The following is a 21921-nucleotide window of genomic DNA, read 5'->3' on the forward strand; positions in this document are numbered from 1 at the left end:
CGTTAGTGTACTAAGCCTAAAGTCAAAGTGTGAGGTCACCTAGCCTAAAGTAAGTTCATAAAACTTATCATGAAAGTAAAAATATTGATTTAGTTTTAAACTTAAATAAATTCTGAATTAAGACATTTTATGTTACATCTTTGTTAATAAAAAACAAACCTCTTAAACTAATAGAGACTGTAAATTAAGAAATCAACAAATAATTATTCTGTGAATACGCCATGACGTCACTTCATGAATGATCTTAATTTTGATTTGCTCATAAAAAATATACCAATGTTTAACTCTCTGAACAGTACTTTTCTGCCTTTCTATTGGCCAATCTTGATTTCATAAAATTTATTTTATGAAATTTGAGGTTAAAGTACAGTATGGAGTGGGGGTGGTACTACTTGCGTGTGTGTGTTTTTTTTTCTTATAGTAAAGCCACAGTGGGCTATCTGCTGAGTCCATCGAGGGGAATCAAATCTCTGATTTTAGAGTTGTATGTCCGTAGACTTACCGCTGTAAGTACTGTTTGCTCTGCTTTTTTTGATTAGCTATGCGCTAGTTTGATATATATTGATACGTCTGTTTGTTTTAGCGAAAATGTACGAAATATATCTGCTCACCACAGAAAATCGATTCTGGATTTTAACGTCAAAAATCCCTGAGTTTACCGCTTCTCCACTGGTGAATATATTTGTATTTTGTTTGTTTCATTGTTAAGCACAAAGCTATACAATAATCAGAGGTATTAAAACCCAGTATTTAGCGTTATTAACTCTTACCGCTAAGTCACTGCAGAGTAAAATATGTTTGTGAGGAAAGATAGAGGGAAGTGTCGTCAGTAGAATGAGGTCAGTGAACCTTTGAAACATAACAATAAACAAAAACTGAACTAATCTGTCCTATATTAACCTAACTTTAACCCCTCCTGACCTAACTTAACCTTTTCTGACCATCCTTAACGTAACATGTCCTGATAAAGTCCAACGTAAACTGTCCTGACTTAACCTAATGCAACCTGTTCTGACCTAATGCAACTTATATTGTTTTATCCTAACCTAACTTAACCCATTTTGATCTAACGTAACATAACCTGTTCTGATCTGACGTAACTTGTCATGTTGTGACCTCACCTAACTTAAACTTGTTTTGAAACAACTTATCCTGTTCTGACCTAACCTAACATAACCTGTATGGCATAACCCTGTGTGGAGAAAAGAGTGTTATGTTTGACATTCTCTATTGTAAACTTTCTTGTTATTTGAAACAAACTTTTATATTTAACCTTTTTGTTGTTTTCGTGATAACGAGAAAACCCACTTGTAGAGAAAATTATGTATGTAAAAATGGCTGGTATGGGTAGAGAAAGAACTAGTAAAGGAGCGAACAACGTTTCGACCTTCAATCTCGAACAAATGGCCTAAGCATGGGCAACCCTGTATCACCAGTTCTAGTCAATATTTTTATGACACAAGTTGAAACACAAGCAATTAACACAGCATTACATCCACCACTATACTGCTACAGATATGTAGATGATACGGTTGCGGGATTCAAATCTACAGAACACATACTTAATTTTTTCAATCACGTTAACTCTATACATTCCAACATTAACTTCACATGTGAACAGGAAGAAAGCAATCAAATATCATTTCTTAACCTCAAAATTACAAGAACCGATACACAAGTTAAAACAGAAATCCACCGAAAAATCACTCATACTGGACTATACATTCCTTGGGACTCAGCACATGAAACAAAACAAAATCTCAACATACTAAGAAACCAAATAAACACAGCCATAAAACTATGCTCACCAGATAAAATTAACGATGAATTAGACAAAATAAAACAATACTTCATCAACATCAATAAATTTCCTCCAAAAACCGTAGAAAACATTATACGCACACACCTAGACAGAAAGCAAAATCAACCAACAAAAATAAATATATCTCACGAATCAAAAAATCACAAAACCATACACTGCTGCATACCATATATTCCCGACATCAACAGAAAAATAACCAACATTTGGCAAAAACTAGTAACAAAATATGACATTCCAGTTAATAACAAATTTATTCAAAAACCAGGCACAAAACTGAGGTCTATACTATGTAAAAACTACACTGACAAACACCACACCAACATTATTTATAAAATACAATGTGATAACTGTCACGACTTCTATATTGGAGAAACAAGTAGAAAAATGGAAACCAGATTCAAAGAACATAAAAAGTGACTTTTTCACACGTTTTCGAACACTGCAAGTCAAATAAACACAACATAACCATAGAAAACACTCAAATACTAAATAAAGAAACAAACATAAACAAACGCAAAATTAAGGAAGCCTTACTTATACAACAGCTCAAGCCCAAAATAAACCAATACAAAGGAACACCTTTATACCTATATTAATAAATATATCCAACATCTAAGCACGCCCTCTACATTCCCAAACTCAATTACACAACCGCTTTCAAGCTTGTGGTCAGCTACGATCAGTAACCCTTTCTTTCTTTGTGAACCTGAAGATGACCGAAGAAGGTCTCCTCTATTAGTGCTTTCTTTATCCACACCAGCCGTTTTTAAATATATAACTTTTTGTTGTTTTTCATTCAATTAATTCTAATTATGATTTATTTGAATTCCTATGTCGTATATTTTAATTCAATAACGTTTAGGCATTTTTACTTTCCACATAAAAAAGAAAAACATTTTAACACTTGTCGATAGGAGTATTTTGGTCTCATACCAAAGCTTTCTACCTTTGAACACAGAGGGCACTTGCGCTTGTCTAAGTTATACCACGACAATACGTGATTGGTGGATTAGCTTTGGCTTGCAGTGTTCGCAGAGAATACTGGTAACACTTGCCGCTATTTGTTTCAAAGGACGTATATAGGGTGAATTGACATCTCAAGTAAACGTACTGAAAAAGAGAAACATTTCTCCAACAGCTTGTTTCCGACTATTTGTTTCGCTTGATTAGATATGTATATATATATATATATTAAACAAAGCAATTTATCACTCTAGGAATGAAAAATAATTCGCTGGAAATACAAAAAAGTCCCAAAGTTTATATGAAGAAATATTAGATTATCATCAGCTTGATAGAATCATTAAACAAATTATAGTCACAAGCAAAACGTACGATAATAAACACGAAGTAAGACTAAACCATGGAGCGTTTTACTGGGGAATTTCCCGATTCCCCTGGAGAACATGGTATGGGGACCAGGAGCCATTCGGAGACAGGTGTGACAAACGCCCAGTCGACGGCGAACATCCAAACTGAATCAGAAGGTGACCTGGCCAAAACTGTACGAGGAAACTTGGCATCCCCCCCGACTTCAGGGCCAACGAGGAAAGAACACTTTTATGATCTCTTTTGGAAGAATAAACACACCACCATCACTCTCTGTTGTGTCTTCTGGAGCTTTGGAATGTGCGTGGCTTTCCTGGGCCCCACCCTTCTGGACCTGGGGTGTAAGACAAGCACAGTGTTTGCTACCATGTCGTGGGTATTCTTCAGCCAGTCTTTGTTTGTACTTTTGGGGTCCGCCTGGGGAGGATACCTGCTTCAAAAGTAAGTAGAATTTTACTCTTCCCCATAATAATTATAATAAATAGAGTAATCTCACTCCAGGTAGCGTTCAATGAACTTCAGTCGGTACTGCTTCAGATATCAGTTCTGGTTGTTGTATTTCAAACCTTGGTAGTAAGCACATGTTGCAGTTTCAAAATGATTTTAGTTTTGAAACCGAATTGTATCAGTTTTATTTATCACTTCGTTGTATGAAAAATTAGCGTATTTTCGTGATAAAGTTTAATTCGGAATTTCTTGTCCTACAGGCCAAGTTGAGAGTGAATATCTCTGAAATCCAACTTACTGGTTAAAGCTACTACAAGGTGTGACCCTTAACGTTAACCGTGGCTTCAGTATAAGATATGTGGTTAATAATATAAGGTGTAACCTTTAACACTATTCATGGAATTAATATAGGATATATGGTTAAAGTTATAAGGTACAACCTTTGACGTTAACCATAGGTTTAATATATGACATGTGGTTAAAGGTACAAGGTGTAACCTTTAACGTTAACCGTAGGTTTAATATATGGCATGTGGTTAAAGCTACAAGGTGTAACCATTAACGTTAACAATGGGTTTAATATACGATGTGTGATTATTTTCATTATTATTTCTTCAGAATTCCAATGATCAAAATCTGTTATAATATGTATTTTAAAACCTTAATACAAAATATGCACAATTTCCTTACATTCGAAACGCCGTTTATTAATAATAATAAACTTTTGTAACTTGTTCATTTTATATCACTTCAATATCGAAGTAATGGAACGATATATTCTAATTTTTGGAAGTAAAAACGTTAGAAAATTACATTTAATTAGCTATACTTATTACCGGGTTGAACATGGTATATTTTATCGGGTGTGAATGTTTTCATGAAATGTTTTTTAAAGAAATATTCACAAAGAAGCGAGATAGAAATCTTTATGGTGTTAAAGTAAATTACAAATACAGATAATTTATAGTATAGGTAAGTTATTCAGATTTCATTTACAACAAAAAACTGGTAGGGTTGTATATTTCACTATATAACTGGCATGTGATATCTGTCACAAGTTATTTCACAATATAACTTGCATGTGACAGCTGTGTAAGTTACAGGGGGGCCAGATGTTACGTGGAGATTTGCTTTTTCTAATGTTTCCGATAATAAAGTGACTATCTTTTATACTAATATTTTTGTTAATCCATATGTAGAAAGGTTAACAGAAGCTTAATTAGTTATTCTGTAAGTTTCGTATTTGTGTTAATGGTATAAACTTCGAAGTTATTTTCATTTCAATGCCCTCAATCTCGTTGTTTTCCATCACATAACTCGACATTTACGTGTTCAATTATTATACATGATTTTAAACGTATATTATACACAATCAAGGAGGTTTATAACATTTCTTGTCACATTTCACCAGGAGAAAACAAATTCCAATGTAAACCAAGTGTTGACGTTGGATGCCGGAAAATATTTTATTCTGTCGTGGTTATCTGGGAAGGTATTGAAGGATAAGTCGTCAATATGTGATCATTTTATCGATTTCTGAATCTCCAGAGAACCACCTTTATTACGATCTTAATGGAATTTTCACTTTTAAAATGCAGTGATTTAATTCTTATGGATAATGGACTATAAAAGTACAATTCATTCTCTCTCTTCCAATATTAAACTTGTCTTAAATGTTTAAATCTTTGAAAGTGATAGACGGCGAAGCGATGGAACCACTAGGCCTAAGCTAGTGTAGTGGTTTCTCTCCATAGTTCTTTTAGGTAGTTCGAGACACCCACAGTCTATTGCGACTAATTTTTGTTCATTAACAATATTTTTATCCATATTTTCGTTATTTCAACTTTTTCCGTTGGCACGTAAACTTCAATAATGTTTATAGACTTAATATTCATAATTTGTATACACTTTGTAACGGCCATAACCGTCCGTGGAATGTCTTCGAGAGATCCACAGTCAATTTTCACACAAGTCGATATGTTATGGACCTAAGTATTGAATTAAACTAAAATCTACCATTAAGTATGGTTCTACCTACCGCTATGCTTCCAATATTAATTTGAACTTCTTAACAAATTAGCATTGTGACAGCTATGGGTTAGCGTATTATATTCCTATAACAGGATAAAACAGAAGTGAAGGTAAATTTGAAGCACTTTACGTATATGTTCATCTTATCAGATCATTCATGTTCCAAACAAACACAACACTTATATAGTAGAATATCTTCTGCTATTCGGTGAATAAACACTTTGCTTGTTAACGTAACGGTTAGCTTTAACACTCATAATATGGCTATTTCCCTTCTGGACCACCCTCTACGTCACAGAACTCACTGAATACGTCATATCCTGTTCGTTTAGCTTCATCATAATATTAATTAATATTAATTTTACTTAATAACAGTATCGGAAGGTCTTAAATCTTTAGCAATAGATAAGGGCGACATCTCGTGTGATGAAATATTCGAAACTATAGTAATTTCTTTTCAGGTACATTGTGCTACTATATTAAGAAAACAAAGCAGAATTATAGGTAAAATATTCATTATTAGTTACAATCGACTAGTTTCGTTACCACTAATATCTGCAACTATTAGGGGTCAAATAATTTATTGAAATATAATTCTGTGTTCTAGCCTTTTGTTGTGTGCGTGCGGGGAGGGAGACAGGTTATAAAACAAGTACACAAACTTGGAAGATGAAAGAAGTACCGGCGAGAGTGGACAAGTTAGTGACACAATTACATGACATGCAAACTGTTCATCCACACACTCGTGTTCTGTTTGTACGTGTGGGAGAAGTCACTTTTGTTTATAATCTAGGATGCCTTTTACGTTTCTCTCGCGTCTGAAAGAAATTAAAGGTAGGGACCGTGTGACACTTATTTTCTGAACCACTGATATTTTACGCGGTTTGATGCATATTTGTAAAACTGGATGAAATAATAAATAACAGAGATAAAAAGTGAACTAATAATTTTCCAGTTTTTAAAGTAAGTTGAATACCATCTTATTTGTATGCTTGTTAAATTAATGTTTACGTTTTTCCTATTTTACCTTTCATTCTGTTTTTTTTTAATACAGTAACAAAATGTGCCTGAAAAGAAATTACTATAATTTCGAATATTTCATCACACGAGATGTTTCCTTTATCTATTGCTAAATATTTAAGTCCTGAGGTAATGTGAATATTTATTGGACGTTATTCTATTTTCTTCAGCTCCAGTAAGTTACTATAGAAAAAACAAAACTTGATTTTATGCTAATTTTAAATTTTAAATCCATGAAGATTGACGTCAAATCTTAACTCGAAATATTAGGAGAACCTCACGGTGGCCTAAAACCGGAACAAAACACAACGCTTCCTTTTTCCTTCTTGAGTAAATAAAACAGAGTGACAATGTTTTGATGTTCTATATAGGATTATTCTACAAGAAATAATACATAGTTCATTCTACTTTATCATAACAAAAGCGTTTTATTTCTTCGACCATACAATTTATAAGTTAAATAGAAACAAAAACCACAAACTTCACAGAGCTTGAGTGGCCGGCCATAAACCAGACTCAACTAACCAATCAGTGACGTCAAGATCAAATTCTGGCCTAACTCGGTTTTTATACATTCAAATAATTTCTTGAACTTAAGGAAATTAACAAAAACAATAAAATTCTTGGTAAAAGCAAAATATTTCTTTACTCGGTTATTATCGTTAAGCATGCCAGTGAACAAATATTTCTGGTAGTTTATGATACGAATATGAGACTGCCTTGTCGGTGGAGGAGTTCATTTCGGGTAGATGGAAACCACTGATGGAAACCCATTTCATGAAGCTCCCGACGAACAGTTCTTGTGCTGACGTTGCTTCCAGAGGCAGTTTGGAATTCGGTGGTGAGTGTTGCAACTGTGGATAGACGATTTCTCCGCGCTTCAGCTTTCGGCAGTCCCGTTCTGGGAGCTCGTGTGGCCTACCGCTTCGTGGCTGAGCTGTTGTTGCTCCTAGACGTTTCCACTTCACAATAACAGCACTTACAGCTGACCGGGGCAGCTCTAGCAGGGCATAAATTTGATAAACTAACTTGTTGGATATGTCATCCTATGACAGTGCCACGTTGAAAGTCACTAAACTTTTCAGTACGACCCACTCCACTGCCAATGTTTGTCTATGGAGACTGCATGGCTGTATGGTTGATTTTATGCACTTGTTAGCAATTGGTGTGGCTAAAATAGCCGAACCCCCTAATTAGAAGGGGTGTCTACATACTTTTGGCCATGTAATGTACAATTACCTGGATATGTGGGCAGAATGTTTTCATAAACCTTTATCTTCGTAGATTTTCAATTTTCACAAAACGTGTAACAATGCACAATAGTCGACAGAATTTTGTTAGAAGGGGGTCATTTGTATTTGTGGAATCAATAATATACGTAAGCTTAAGAAGTCTGGATCAGAAGCAGTCCAAGTACGGGCAGTTTAAAACAAAATAGGTTCGGCATGGCGAAATGGTTAGAGCGCTCGACTCGTAATCTGAGAACCGCGGGTTCGAATCCCCGTTACACCAAACATGTTCGCCCTCTCAGCCGTGGGGGCGTTATAAATTGACGATCAATTCCACTATTTATTGGTAAAATAGTAGTTCAAGTGAGTGGTGATGACTAGCTGCCTTTCCTCTAGCCTTACACTAAATTAGGGACGGCTAGCGCAGATAGCCCTCGTGTAGCTTTGGGCGAAAGTATAAAATAGTTAAAGAAATAAAACAACATAGGGAAACACAGTTCACTGAGGCTATTATGGACAAATTTTCTCTACCTCTGTGACTCAGTAGTTATAACAATAAAAACCTAGTTTCCATATTCCATTGTGTAGTTTTGTGTTAAACGACGAATAAACACAAAATCTAATAGACTTATAAAAACATTTTAGATGTCAAGCCAGTGTCAATCAACATTCTCTCTCTAGCAAAACAATAAAAACGCCTGAGTAAACAATATGATGTATTACAATAGTATAAATCTTTAATACACCCAACATTATTGTAAAACTTGTATGTGTAAAAACGGCTCGTTTGGGTTGAGAAAATATTTTACGTAGAGGAGCGAACAACGTTTCGACATTCTTCGGTCATCGTCAGGCTCACAAAGAAAGAAAGAGGTAACTGACCGGAAGCTGACCACATGTTTGAAAGGGGTTGTGTAACTGAGTGTCGGAATGTAGAGGGTGGTGTTAGATGTTTAAATATATAAGTTTATCTTATTTATTTTATTATTTTTAATATAGGTATAAAAGTGTTCCTTTCTATTAGTTTTTTTGAGCTTGAGTTGTTGTATAAGTAAGGCTTCTTTAATTTTGCGTTTGTTTATGTTTGTTTATTTATTTAGTATTTGAGTGTTTTCTATGGTTATGTTGTGTTTGTTTGACTTGCAGTGTTCGAAAACACGTGAAGGTGACTTTTTATGTTCTTTGAATCTGGTTTCCATTTTTCCACTTGTTTCTCCAATATAGAAGTCGTGACAGTTATCACATTGTATTTTATAAATAATGTTGGTGTGGTGTTTGTCATTGTAGTTTTTGTATAGTATAGACCTCATTTTTGTGCCTGGCTTTTGAATAAATTTGGTATTAACTGGAATGTCATATTTTGTTACTAGTTTTTACCAAATGTTGGTTATTTTTCTGCTGATGTCAGGAATATATGGTATACAGCAGTATATGGTTTCGTGATTTTGTGATTCGTGAGATACGTTTACTTTGTTGGTTGATTTTGCTTTCTGTCTAGGTGTGTGCATATAATGTTTTCTACGGTTTTTGGAGGAAACTTATTGGTGTTGATGAAGTATTGTTTTATTTTGTCTAATTCATCGTTAATTTTATCTGGTGAGCATAGTTTTATGGCTGTGTTTATTTGGTTTCTTAGTATGTTGAGATTTTGTTTTGTTTCATGTGCTGAGTCCCAAGGAATGTATAGTCCAGTATGGGTTATTTTTCGGTGGATTTCTGTTTTAAATTGAGTATCGGTTCTTGTAATTTTGAGGTTAAGAAATGATATTTGATTGCTTTCTTCCTGTTCACATGTGAAGCTAATGTTGGGATGTATAGAGCTAATGTGATTGAAAAATTAAGTGTTTTCTGTAGATCTGAATCCAGCAATCGTGTCATCTACATATCTGTACCAGTATAGTGGTGGATGTAATGCTGTGTTAATTGCTTGTGTTTAAACTTGTGTCATAAAAATATTGGCTAGAACTGGTGATACTGGGTTGCCCATGCTTAGGCCATTTGTTTGTATATAGTTGTGGTTGTTGAACATGAAGTTTGTCTTCATCGTGGTGAATTCTATGAGAGTTGCTAATTGGTTGCTGGGAATGTCTATAGATGGGTTAGGGTCTCGGATATAGAGTTGTAAGGCTATCTCGCAGGCTTCAATAATTGGAACTTCTGTAAAGAGGGATATAACATCGAAACTGGTCATTAAAGCTTCATGATTAAGTTGATTTAGATTAGACTTGAAATTAAAAGAGTCTGATGAATGAGCTGGCTGATGTTACATATTTGGAGAATGCCCATGCTATGTATTTACCAAGATTGTAATTAAACGATTCATATGTGGACATTATTGGTTGTAATGGACAATCTGGTTTATGAGGTTTGGGGATGCCGTATATTTGTGATGTGCGTGAGTCGGTTTTACGTAGGTAGAAATAAAGTGTTTGTGAAATTGTGTTGACTTTTTCATTTTTAGTAGTAATTTGTTTAGTTGCGTCTCGTGTGTCTTTGTTGCACTTGTGTGTATTGGTTTAAATTTGTTTGTGTCTGATGGGATGTTCTTCATTTTTTGGATGTATTCATTTGTGTTAATTATGACTACAGCGTTACCTTTATCTGCTTTTAGAATTTTTATGTTTTTATCTTGTTTTAGGTTTTTAATGGAATTAATGACTCTTTTTGTAAGATTGTTTTTTAGCTTTCTGTTTTGTGAAATTATGTTGATGGTTTTGTGAGAAAATTCTTTGAAAAAATCGTTTAAGATGTTGTTTTTAGGTGTTTCTGGAAAATATAAATTTGTAATTTTACCTGGAAAGTTTGGCTGTTGGATGTCAATAAAATTATCTAAGTTGTCTTCTTTCTAAATAAAGAAACAAATATAATTATAAGCAAAATTAAAGAAGCCTTACTTATACAACAACTTAAACCCAAAATAAACCAATACAAAGGAACACCTTTATACCTATATTAAAAATAATAAAATAAATAATATAACATTATATATTTAAACATCTAACACCGCCCTCTACATTCCGACACTCAGTTACACATTCCTTTTCAAACATGTGGTCAGTTCCGGTCAGTTACCTCTTTCTGTTTTTGTGAACCCGATGATGACCGAAGAAGGTCGAAACGTTGTTCACTCCTCTACCTAAAATATTTTCTCAACCCAAACGAGCCGATTTTACATACATATTTCTCTACAAGTGGGTTTTCTCGACATCACTGATTATTATTTCATCACAGCGATTGTACGAGAAGTGTAAGTCTTTGTGTTTTCTTAGTGTATTTGTACTTACCTGTTACCATCAGGGGCGTCGATCCTGGGGAGGATGGAATGTATACACCCCCCCTTCATTTTAGGTGGGAGGTATGTGCATACAATCATCCCCTCTACAGTTTGGTCTGTTGAATTGTTTTATTGCATCACAGACCTACAAATTGTGTGTTTGTTCTTGTGATTCTCGTGTTCTTACCAATCGAATTACATAATTTGGCCTAGATGTAGGCTTTTTCAGTAACCGAAATGTACATCTTTAATATAGGCGTGCTTCTAAGCTTTTCGATCTAAGCGATAGTTCGTAAGTATCAGTCAGTAGGCCTAAGTATACATGCAAGTATCGTGGCAACAAGATTACTCTGTGACTGCATGTTTACAGTTTTCAGGTTCACGTAATCAGAGATTACCAATTTGTAAATTGAACAGTCCACATAAGTGGTTGCAAAAATCATCCCCCCCCCCATCGGGTGTAAAAAAATCTACGACCCTGGTTACCATTATGTCTGAACTAGCACACCTTACACCTTACACAGTACACGCTCATACGATCATTAAGAAACTAAGAAATTTAAACCAAAGAATTATCAATAGAAGAAATGACATCTATTTTATTCATCAATGTAGAAAGGAACAACTAACCCTAACTTTGTAAAGGTAAAACTTTCAAAAAAATTTAAATAAATAAACAAACATTATCCAAAATTTACAGAAAAATTACTTAAAGCCATGTTGAACACAAAATATAAAGAACTACATGACTTACAAAAACAAAAAATGAACCTAGACCATCAACTGGCATGCTGCATTAAACCAGAGATTTACGGACTTATACAACGAAACATAAACCAAATCAATACTAAGAACGACAGAGACAAAAAGATCTGCCACAACAAAAAACTAGAAAAACTAAGATAATTTTATTGACATCCAACAGCCAAACTTCCCAGGAAAAATTAAAAATTAATATTTTTTAGAAACACCTAAAAACAACATCTTAAACGATTTTTTCAAAGAATTTTCTCACAAAACCATCAACATAATCTCACAAAACAGAAAACTAAAAAACAATCTTACAAAAAGAGATATTAATTCCATTAAAAACCTAAAACCAGACAAAAACATAAAAATTCTAAAAGCAGATAAAGGTAACGGTATAGTCATAATGAACACGAATGAATACATCCAAAAAATGAAGAACATCCTATCAGACACGAACAAATTGAAACCAATACACACAAATCCAACAAAGACACACGAAACGCAACTAAACAAAATAATACTAAAAATGAAAAAAGCCAACACAATTTCACAAACACTTTATTCCTACCTACGTAAAACCGACTCACGCACACCACAAATATACGTCACCCCCAAACCTCATAAACCAGATTGTCCATTACAACCAATAATGTCCACATATGAATCGTTTAATTACAATCTTGGTAAATACATAGCATGGGCATTCTCCAAATATGTAACATCAGCCAGCTCATTCAAAGACTCTTTTAATTTCAAATCCAGTCCCAATCAACTTAATCATAAAGCCTTAATGGCCATTTTCGATGTCATATGCCAGATGTCCCAACAACTGAAGTCTGTAAGACAGCCTTAGAACTCTATATCCGAGACCCTAACCTATCAATAGACATTCCCAGCAACCAATTGATAACCCTCATAGAATTCACCACGATGAAGACAAACTTCATGTTCAACAACCACAACTATTTTTCACTATATCTATATCACCACAACAATATCATTCAAACGTGTTAATTAATAGTGATACTTATCTAGAGCCCCAAGGGTTAACACCTTACATTATAATACATCATTCAAACGTGTTAATTAATAGTGATACTTATCTAGAGCCCCAAGGGTTAATACCTTACATTATGATACATCATTCAAACGTGTTAATTAATAGTGATACTTATCTAGAGCCCCAAGGGTTAATACCTTACATTATGATACATCATTCAAACGTGTTAATTAATAGTGATACTTATCTAGAGCCCCAAGGGTTAACACCTTACATTATGATACATCATTCAAACGTGTTAATTAATAGTGATACTTATCTAGAGCCCCAAGGGTTAACACCTTACATTATGACACGTCATTCAAACGTGTTAATTAATAGTGATACTTATCTAGAGCCACAAGGGTTAACACCTTACATTATGATACACCATTCAAACGTGTTAATTAATAGTGATACTTATCTAGAGCCCCAAAGGTTAACACCTTACATTATGATACATCATTCAAACGTGTTAATTAATAGTGATACTTATCTAGAGCCCCAAGGGTTAACACCTTACATTATGATACATCATTCAAACGTGTTAATTAATAGTGATACTTATCTAGAGCCCCAAGGGTTAACACCTTACATTATGATACATCATTCAAACGTGTTAATTAATAGTGATACTTATCTAGAGCCCCAAGGGTTAACACCTTACATTATGATACATCATTAACTTGATGTTTTCTTCTTTTCTTTTTTTTTGAAGTCCTGAAACATATTTTTCTCCGGATGTTTCTCAAGGGAGGCTACAAGTTGGAAGGGTATAATAAATCGCATGAAGACAATATAAACTCAGTAATTATAGTATAGAATACCTAAAATGGTAAGTTTTCACATTATTTCTTTTACATTTCACTTTATGTAATTGATATGGACTCGTGGATACAGCTGAAAGATGACTCTCAGTGTCCTTTGTCTTACGTTTGATACCATGATCAACACGTCGTTGTTTACATATCTGTAACACTTTAGAATGCCTGAGAATATTACGTGACGTAGGATCACGTTAATTTAATTTCAAACACTCTGTCAGTTTTATTTCAGGTGCACCATTGTTGTTTGGATATAGTGTTACCAGTTCATCAGGTAAATGTCGTTGGAACATTTCAACCAGAGGACCTTTTCATACCACGGTACAACCATATGTGACGTAGATGTGTATTTGTGTACCTTATCCTTGCTGGTACAACCTCCTTGCGATTAACAAGTGTTACAACAACACTGCTGTACCTTTAGTAATGTATTTCTATAAATATTTCACAGCTGCCGCACAACTAACCGTTTCTACATTAATATGTCAGTCGTGTTTCAGTGACAGATTACACGGGACAACCCAAGACAACCACTACGTTTGTACATTAATATGTCAGTGTTTGAGATTACACGGGACAACCCAAGACAACCACTACGTTTCTACCTTTCAAGTGTTTAATATGAGCTAAACCACCATCATCTTAAGCAACGACTTTTATACACTGAAAATAAAACATTACCTAAACCTGTGATTATTACAAATGATTTAGGAAAATCTTCAGTCCACTTTCTAGCAGCTCTTGTACCGATCATGCACACATATAATATTTAAAGTACCACATGGATTATGAATGTTGTTTTCTGTAATAATTTCGTGTATCCTTTATTGTTTTTTCCTGTAATTCGTGAAAAACAATTAAATCCGTGTGTGACGTATTCATTGCGTCATGTATGCACCTTACGTGCTTGTAAACAACTTCGAGAACATTTTCTCCAAGTTTTACTCAATTTCTGGCTACAAATGACAGTTTTTAGCTCGAATGCTTGATAAATACTTGAAAATATGATGATACAGAACCGTCTTCGAAGCTATTTATTACTTTGTAGCTCAGTAAACGTCGAATCTACGTGTGACCTCTTCACCTTCGTTTTGTTCCACTACGCGCAGCAAATTCAGCTGTTCAATTTTTTTGCAGATTTAAATGGACAAAAATAAAGTTTTCTGTGACGGAAAACGGAGGCGGAACGTTAAAATCCTGATCCATATTGCAAGTCTACATGCACACAGGATAAACATTTCGCGAAGTTTGGGTTTGCACACAGGATAAACATTTCGCGAAGTTTGGGTTTGTACATCGCGTAATAAAGAGTTTTTCAGTTTGGTACATATTAGCAAGAGTTTCATTATTATATGATGTTTAATATTCCTAACATTACTGGCCCGACATAGCTAGGTGGTTAAAGCACTCGACTCTTAATCCGCGGGTTCGGTTCCCTGTCACACCCAACATGCTTGCCTTTTCAGCCATAGGGGTGTTATAATGTGACAGTCAATCCCATTATTCGGTGGTAAAAGAGTAAGACTAGAGGGAAGGCAGCTAGTCTTACACTACTAAATTAGGGATGGCTAGCGCAGATAGCTTTACGCGAAATTAAAAGCAAACCAAAGCTAACATTATTGTAATACTGAAATAGTAAAGCACTCTTCACTTCCAAAACTAGTCTGAATGTTTACTATATCTAACATTACTGTAATACTGAAATAGTAGAGCACTCTTCACTTCCAAAACTAGTCTGAATGTTTACTATATTTAACATTATTGTAATACTGAAATAGTAGAGCACTCTTCACTTCCAAAACTAGTCTGAATGTTTACTATATCTAACATTATTGTAATACTGAAATAGTAGAGCACTCTTCACTTCCAAAACTAGTCTGAATGTTTACTATATCTAACATTATTGTAATACTGAAATAGTAGAGCACTCTTCACTTCCAAAACTAGTCTGAATGTTTACTATATTTAACATTATTGTAATACTGAAATAGTAGAGCACTCTTCACTTCCAAAACTAGTCTGAATGTTTACTATATCTAACATTACTGTAATACTGAAATAGTAGAGCACTCTTCACTTCCAAAACTAGTCTGAATGTTTACTATATCTAACATTATTGTAATACTGAAATAGTAGAGCACTCTTCACTTCCAAAACTAGTCTGAATGTTTACTATATCTAACATTATTGTAATACTGAAATAGTAGAGCACTCTTCACTTCCAAAACTAGTCTGAATGTTTACTATATCTAACATTACTGTAATACTGAAATAGTAGAGCACTCTTCACTTCCAAAACTAGTCTGAATGTTTACTATATCTAACATTATTGTAATACTGAAATAGTAGAGCACTCTTCACTTCCAAAACTAGTCTGAATGTTTACTATATCTAACATTACTGTAATACTGAAATAGTAGAGCACTCTTCACTTCCAAAACTAGTCTGAATGTTTACTATATCTAACATTATTGTAATACTGAAATAGTAAAGCACTCTTCACTTCCAAAACTAGTCTGAATGTTTGCTATATCTAACATTACTGTAATACTGAAACAGCAGATCATTATTTTTAGCAGGCCGTTTTTTTAATTTTGTGAAGATATAAAACACTTTTGATGAACAAGTTCTTCATGATACTTCTCATATGACTTGATGACAGACAACCGTTTAAATGTTTTCTCTTTTCGTAATAAAATATTTATTTAGTTTTTTGTTGTAATGTTAAATTTTGTGTGGTAAAAACTCATCAAAGTGTTTTTTCTTGTATTAGGCCTAACAAAATACAGCTTCTTTAATGAAACGAAACGTTACAAATCGTTAAAGCTTTCCGTGGAAAGTTGTTTTCATGAAACTGTTTGTTAGGAGAATTTTCAATTATTCAAATACTTTTTATGATATAACAAATTTAGGAAAACTTCGAAGTGTATGTAAGATTACTATCATATGTGTATTTGCTCAATTTTCGAGTGAGCGAAGTTTTCACCTTAAGAATAATAAGATACGAAACTAGAGCTCTACTGATAGCGTTTACGTTGTAGATAACTTAGTGATCCAACACACAATAATCAAACATTTCTTTCTGTCAAGAGTTTATTAACGAAATTTACTTTTATAAATTAAAATCCTTTTCTCAGCTTAATTACCACCGGCTTTTCTTCAGGTTGTTATGTTCACTACAGTATTTTTAGTGTTATTCATAAGTTAAACTTACTAATGTATTAATGGTTAAAAACAATTATTAGATTAGCTATGTGTAATGTGAACTTTCTGGTATCGAAACTTGAGACACAATTACGGAACTTTTCCACCAGTTTACAGGTTTATCTGATCGTTTGAAATTCAAAATAAGATAACAGATTTTTTAAAGCATCAAACACTGACATTATTTCTTTGTGATTAAGCACAATGCTATACACAATAGGCTATCCATGTTCCACCCAAATTTTAGCTTTATAGTTTGTGAAAACTTCCGAGTGGGGGCTAGTTGAATTATATTAGCATTGGGCTTTTTTGTTTAAAGGATAACTATTGTACTGATTAAAAAGCATTACTGTTAACAGAGGCGTCTTTAGGTAGTGTGGCACATGCTCCGAAATCCTAGTTGGTGTCTTGAACAATGAGAACGGAGAATTAAATCAATATGACACTGAAACACCGACAGTTCCTGCGCCTATGGGCGAATATTTTAATTAAGCACTGAGTAACGTCTTTAATTGCTAATAAATCTAATTATACTGTATTAAATAGAGCTTTTCAGATAATTAAAGTAGCTCTATTTATTTGGTATCTTAATTACTGGTGTTTAATAAAGTTACAAATGAAAACTGAGTTTCTCCTTCGTTAAACTTGTATTCGTTTCCATGTTTCACACACCAGTTTATTCTGATCCTGTGTTTACTACAGATGCCCCTGGTGGCTCAGCGGTATGTCTGCGGACTTACAACGCTAAAACCCGAGTTTCGATACCCGTGGTGGGCAGAGCACATTGTGTAGCTTTGTGCTTAATTCAAAACAACAATAACTACTATTACAGATATTGTGGATGAGTGAAAGCTTTGGTTTATTCTCATATATCACATTCATATTTCCAAAAACGTTCTCAGTAAAATTTTCGTTTTAGACCAAATGCCTGAGAATGTTCTGGTATGGTCTGTCAGTTAGGGCAAGCGATTCGCAATCTAATGGTCGGAGGTTCGAATCCTCTCTTCAAACTCACCTATTCAGCTGTGCGTACGTTATAACGTGACGGTCAATCCCATCATTTATTCGTTGGTAAAAAGTGCCCAAAAGTTAGCGATGGGTGCTCTTGACTAGGTACCTTCTGTCTAGTTTACCACTTCCAAGGTAAGGAACGGTTAGCCGTCAGACAGCTTTGTTGTGAATTCAAAACAAACAAATAAAGCGTTAACAATATCTTTATTATCATCTATTTATTGTTTTCTAGTCTTCTCGCTGGATCAGCGGTATGTTGACGGACGTAAAATCCAAGGTTCGATTTCCCGCTGTTGACGAAACGCACATACCTAATTGTTCAGCTCTGCCCTGAACAATAAAACGTGTTTTTTAGTAATGTATTATACACAGCTAACAAGGATTTGGGGTTGATACTTTCTTATACTGGTGTCCAGAACTACCCCGTCATTAGTCCAAAACAAGTTTAGCGTCGAGGGAACCACTTTCCAAAACCGGTTGTTGTGGAAATCCAAGAGACAAGTTGGATACTTTTAGTCATATGAACAAACGGAATGTTTGAGACTTTGCTGTCTATAAAATATTAGGTAATGTCAGTTTTAGTTATTCTTGAGAAACACACGGTATTGAAAGTATGTTTTATAAATGAATGACGACTCATTCTCTGGGCGTACAAAATGACACGTTTAATACAACCAGCGGCGTAGCCACACTAATTAACCCAGAGAAACTTAAGTTAAATTAAAAAACAAAACAAACAAACAAACAATCACTTCAAGCCATTTACACTTTTCGAAGTGTCCACCCAGTGAGACAGCGATAAGTTTACTGGTTTACAACGTTAACATCCGTGGTTCGATTTCCCACTGTGGACACAACAGATAACCCAATGTGGCCTGGCCTTAAAACATACAGAATTTCCGAAGTGTCTCCAGTGGATGTCAGATTTGGAAATACTGGTTTGTTTGTTTTTGAATTTCGCGCAAAGCTACATGAGGGCTATCTGCGCTAACCGTTCCTAATTTAGCAGTGTAAGACTAGAGAGAAGGCAGCTAGTCATCACCACCCACAACCAACACTTGGGGCTACTCATTTACCAACGAAAAGTGGGATTTACCCTTACATTATAACTCTCCCACGGCTGAAAGGGCAAGCATGTTTGGTGTGGCGGGGATTCGGACCCGCGACCCTCGGATTACGAGTTGAGTGCCTTAACCACCTGTTCATGCCGGGCCTTGGAAATATTACTTTACAATTATGTTTGACTAAAAGTAAATAAAAACTGAATGAATCAACTCTTCAAGTTATTTAAACCATCACGGGTCGGGATATTGGGAAACTAGTTAGAGAGTGCCGGATATGTTCTCGAGGGAGTTCATATTCCACGGTCCCCATCCGTCTACGTCACTTCTCTTTTGTTAACCTGCTTTTCTTTTGGTAGCCGTCACGGAAAGTGTTTTCCTAGAGCGTGATTGAAAGCGCTAGCGACAAGAGTAATCTCATGAAAGAAAAATACAACCAGTCACTCCAGCAGTAAACTGGTAGCGAGATTAAACAACCAGTCACTCCAGCAGCAAACTGGTAGTGAGATTAAACAACCAGCCATTCCAGCAGCAAACTGGTAGTGAGATTAAACAACCAGCCATTCCAGCGGAAAACTGGTAGTGAGATTAAACAACCAGCCATTCCAACGGTAAACTGGTAGTGAGATTAAACAACCAGTCATTCCATCGGCAAACTGGTAGTGAGATTTAAAAAACCACTCATTCCAGCGGTAAACTGGTAGTGAGATTAAACAACCAGTCATTCCAGCGGTAAACTGGTAGTGAGATTAAACAACCACTCATTCCAGCGGTAAACTGGTAGTGAGATTAAACAACCACTCATTCCAGCGGTAAACTGGTAGTGAGATTAAACAACCAGCCATTCCAACGGTAAACTGGTAGTGAGATTAAACAACCAGTCATTCCATCGGCAAACTGGTAGTGAGATTTAAAAAACCACTCATTCCAGCGGTAAACTGGTAGTGAGATTAAACAACCAGTCATTCCAGCGGTAAACTGGTAGTGAGATTAAACAACCACTTATTCCAGCGGTAAACTGGTAGTGAGATTAAACAACCACTCATTCCGGCGGTAAACTGGTACTGAGATTAACTGTGAGGTTTCTTTCTTGCTATCTAAGGTTTATACCGTATATTTGTGCACTAAGCTTTTATATTGTTTGTTTGTGCCCTTGCTGGTTGATCTAAACTTGGTTGTATTTTTACTGTTTCATATAAAGTTTTCTAGAGATTAATTCTTCGATTCGATCTTGAAATTCGTTGGTTCGGGATTATTCCGGAACGTATTAGAGCAAGCACACAACCCTAGTTGTTTCAGTCAACCCAGCTCTATAAGTGAGATTTATCCTGCTGTGGACTTGCATCTCATCCATTTGTAACTGGGACTTATCCTGCTGTGGACTGGCTTCCCATCCATTTGTAACTGGGACTTATCCTGCTGTGGACTGGCTTCCCATCCAGCAAGTATATATCGTCATTCCAATCCTGTCCTGTTGCAGTCGAGGAACCTGGAGTTAAATACCCACCTTATGTCCTTTCCTGACGCAAAGAGGCTTAATGTACTTCTATATAGTTTCGTTTGTTGATGTACATCTTGGTGGTTGTATTACAGCATGATTTACAGGCTTGTATTACAGTTTGATGTATAAACTGTACATATTTGTATTGGTTTGCTGTACTTACTTACATCGTCACTATTTCGTATTAAGATTCATTTATTACACTGTATCTATCCGATTTAAAATATTTTATTATTTCGGTTTGAATTGTATTTCTACAACTGTTTGTGATTCGAACAAACACTCGTTATTTCCACAGTGTCTTTCCTGTTACTGTCATCGACGTTATAGTCTTGGTTTTATATTTAGAAGATATGAATGCATTAACTTGAAATAAACGTCCATTTGATAACACACGATCCAACCATGGAAGAGAAGTGAATGTCAAACGTAATAAAGAAAGATTATTGAAATGTCTTTATGACATCCGTAATGGAGCGAAAATAATCCCAGGTGGCGAGATTCGCAAGAAATGAAAATATTGACTTAGCTTTCAGAATTTCATAAAAACGGAAAACAGCGAGACGTCGTGGTATCCAGGTTTAGGAACGTTGAGAAAATACAAGTTTAATCTGATATTAGAAAATGTTATAGGTTTACCAAATAAGTAGCATTGCGCGCAGTGGTTGATTATTATGTAAAGAGTAGCGTGGCAAACAGTGGTTGATTATTATGTGAAGAGTAGCGTGGCAAACAGTTGTTGATTATTATGTAAAGAGTAGCGTGGCAAACAGTGGTTGATTATTATGTAAAGAGTAGCGTGGCAAACAGTGGTTGATTATTATGTAAAGAGTAGCGTGGTAAACAGTGGTCGATTATTATGTAAAGAGTAGCGAGGAAAACAGTGGTTGATTATTATGTAAAGAGTAGCGTGGTAAACAGTGGTTGATTATTATGTAAAGAGTAGCGTGGCAAACAGTGGTTGATTATTATGTAAAGAGTAGCGAGGAAAACAGTGGTTGATTATTATGTAAAGAGTAGCGAGGAAAACAGTGGTTGATTATTATGTAAAGAGTAGCGTAGTAAACAGTGGTTGATTATTATGTAAAGAGTAGCGTGGCAAACAGTGGTTGATTATTATGTAAATAGTAGCGAGGAAAACAGTGGTTGATTATTATGTAAAGAGTAGCGAGGAAAACAGTGGTTGATTATTATGTAAAAGAGTAGCGAAGAAAACAGTGGTTGATTATTATGTAAAAGTAGTGTAGCAAAACAGTGGTTGATTATTATAAAAAAAGTGTAGTAAAAGAGTAGAGGCAAACAGTGGTTGATTATTATGTAAAGAGTAGCGAGGAAACAGTGGTTGATTATTATGTAAAGAGTAGTGTATGTAAAAAGTA

At 34.9% G+C, this 21921-nt stretch overlaps 1 protein-coding gene across 1 annotated transcript in view; it reads left to right on the forward strand.

Annotated features, from left to right (window-relative positions):
* Positions 1–2905: 2905 nt before the first annotated feature.
* Positions 2906–21921, forward strand: part of LOC143257770 (major facilitator superfamily domain-containing protein 4A-like) — an 82466-nt gene continuing 63450 nt past the window's right edge. The window contains 1 exon segment of the mRNA XM_076516803.1: positions 2906–3592. Coding sequence (XP_076372918.1) covers positions 3186–3592 — 407 coding nt within the window. The 5' untranslated portion in view covers positions 2906–3185.

This window comes from Tachypleus tridentatus, chromosome 7, assembly GCF_004210375.1.
Source record: "Tachypleus tridentatus isolate NWPU-2018 chromosome 7, ASM421037v1, whole genome shotgun sequence".
NCBI classification, from domain to species: domain Eukaryota; kingdom Metazoa; phylum Arthropoda; class Merostomata; order Xiphosura; family Limulidae; genus Tachypleus; species Tachypleus tridentatus.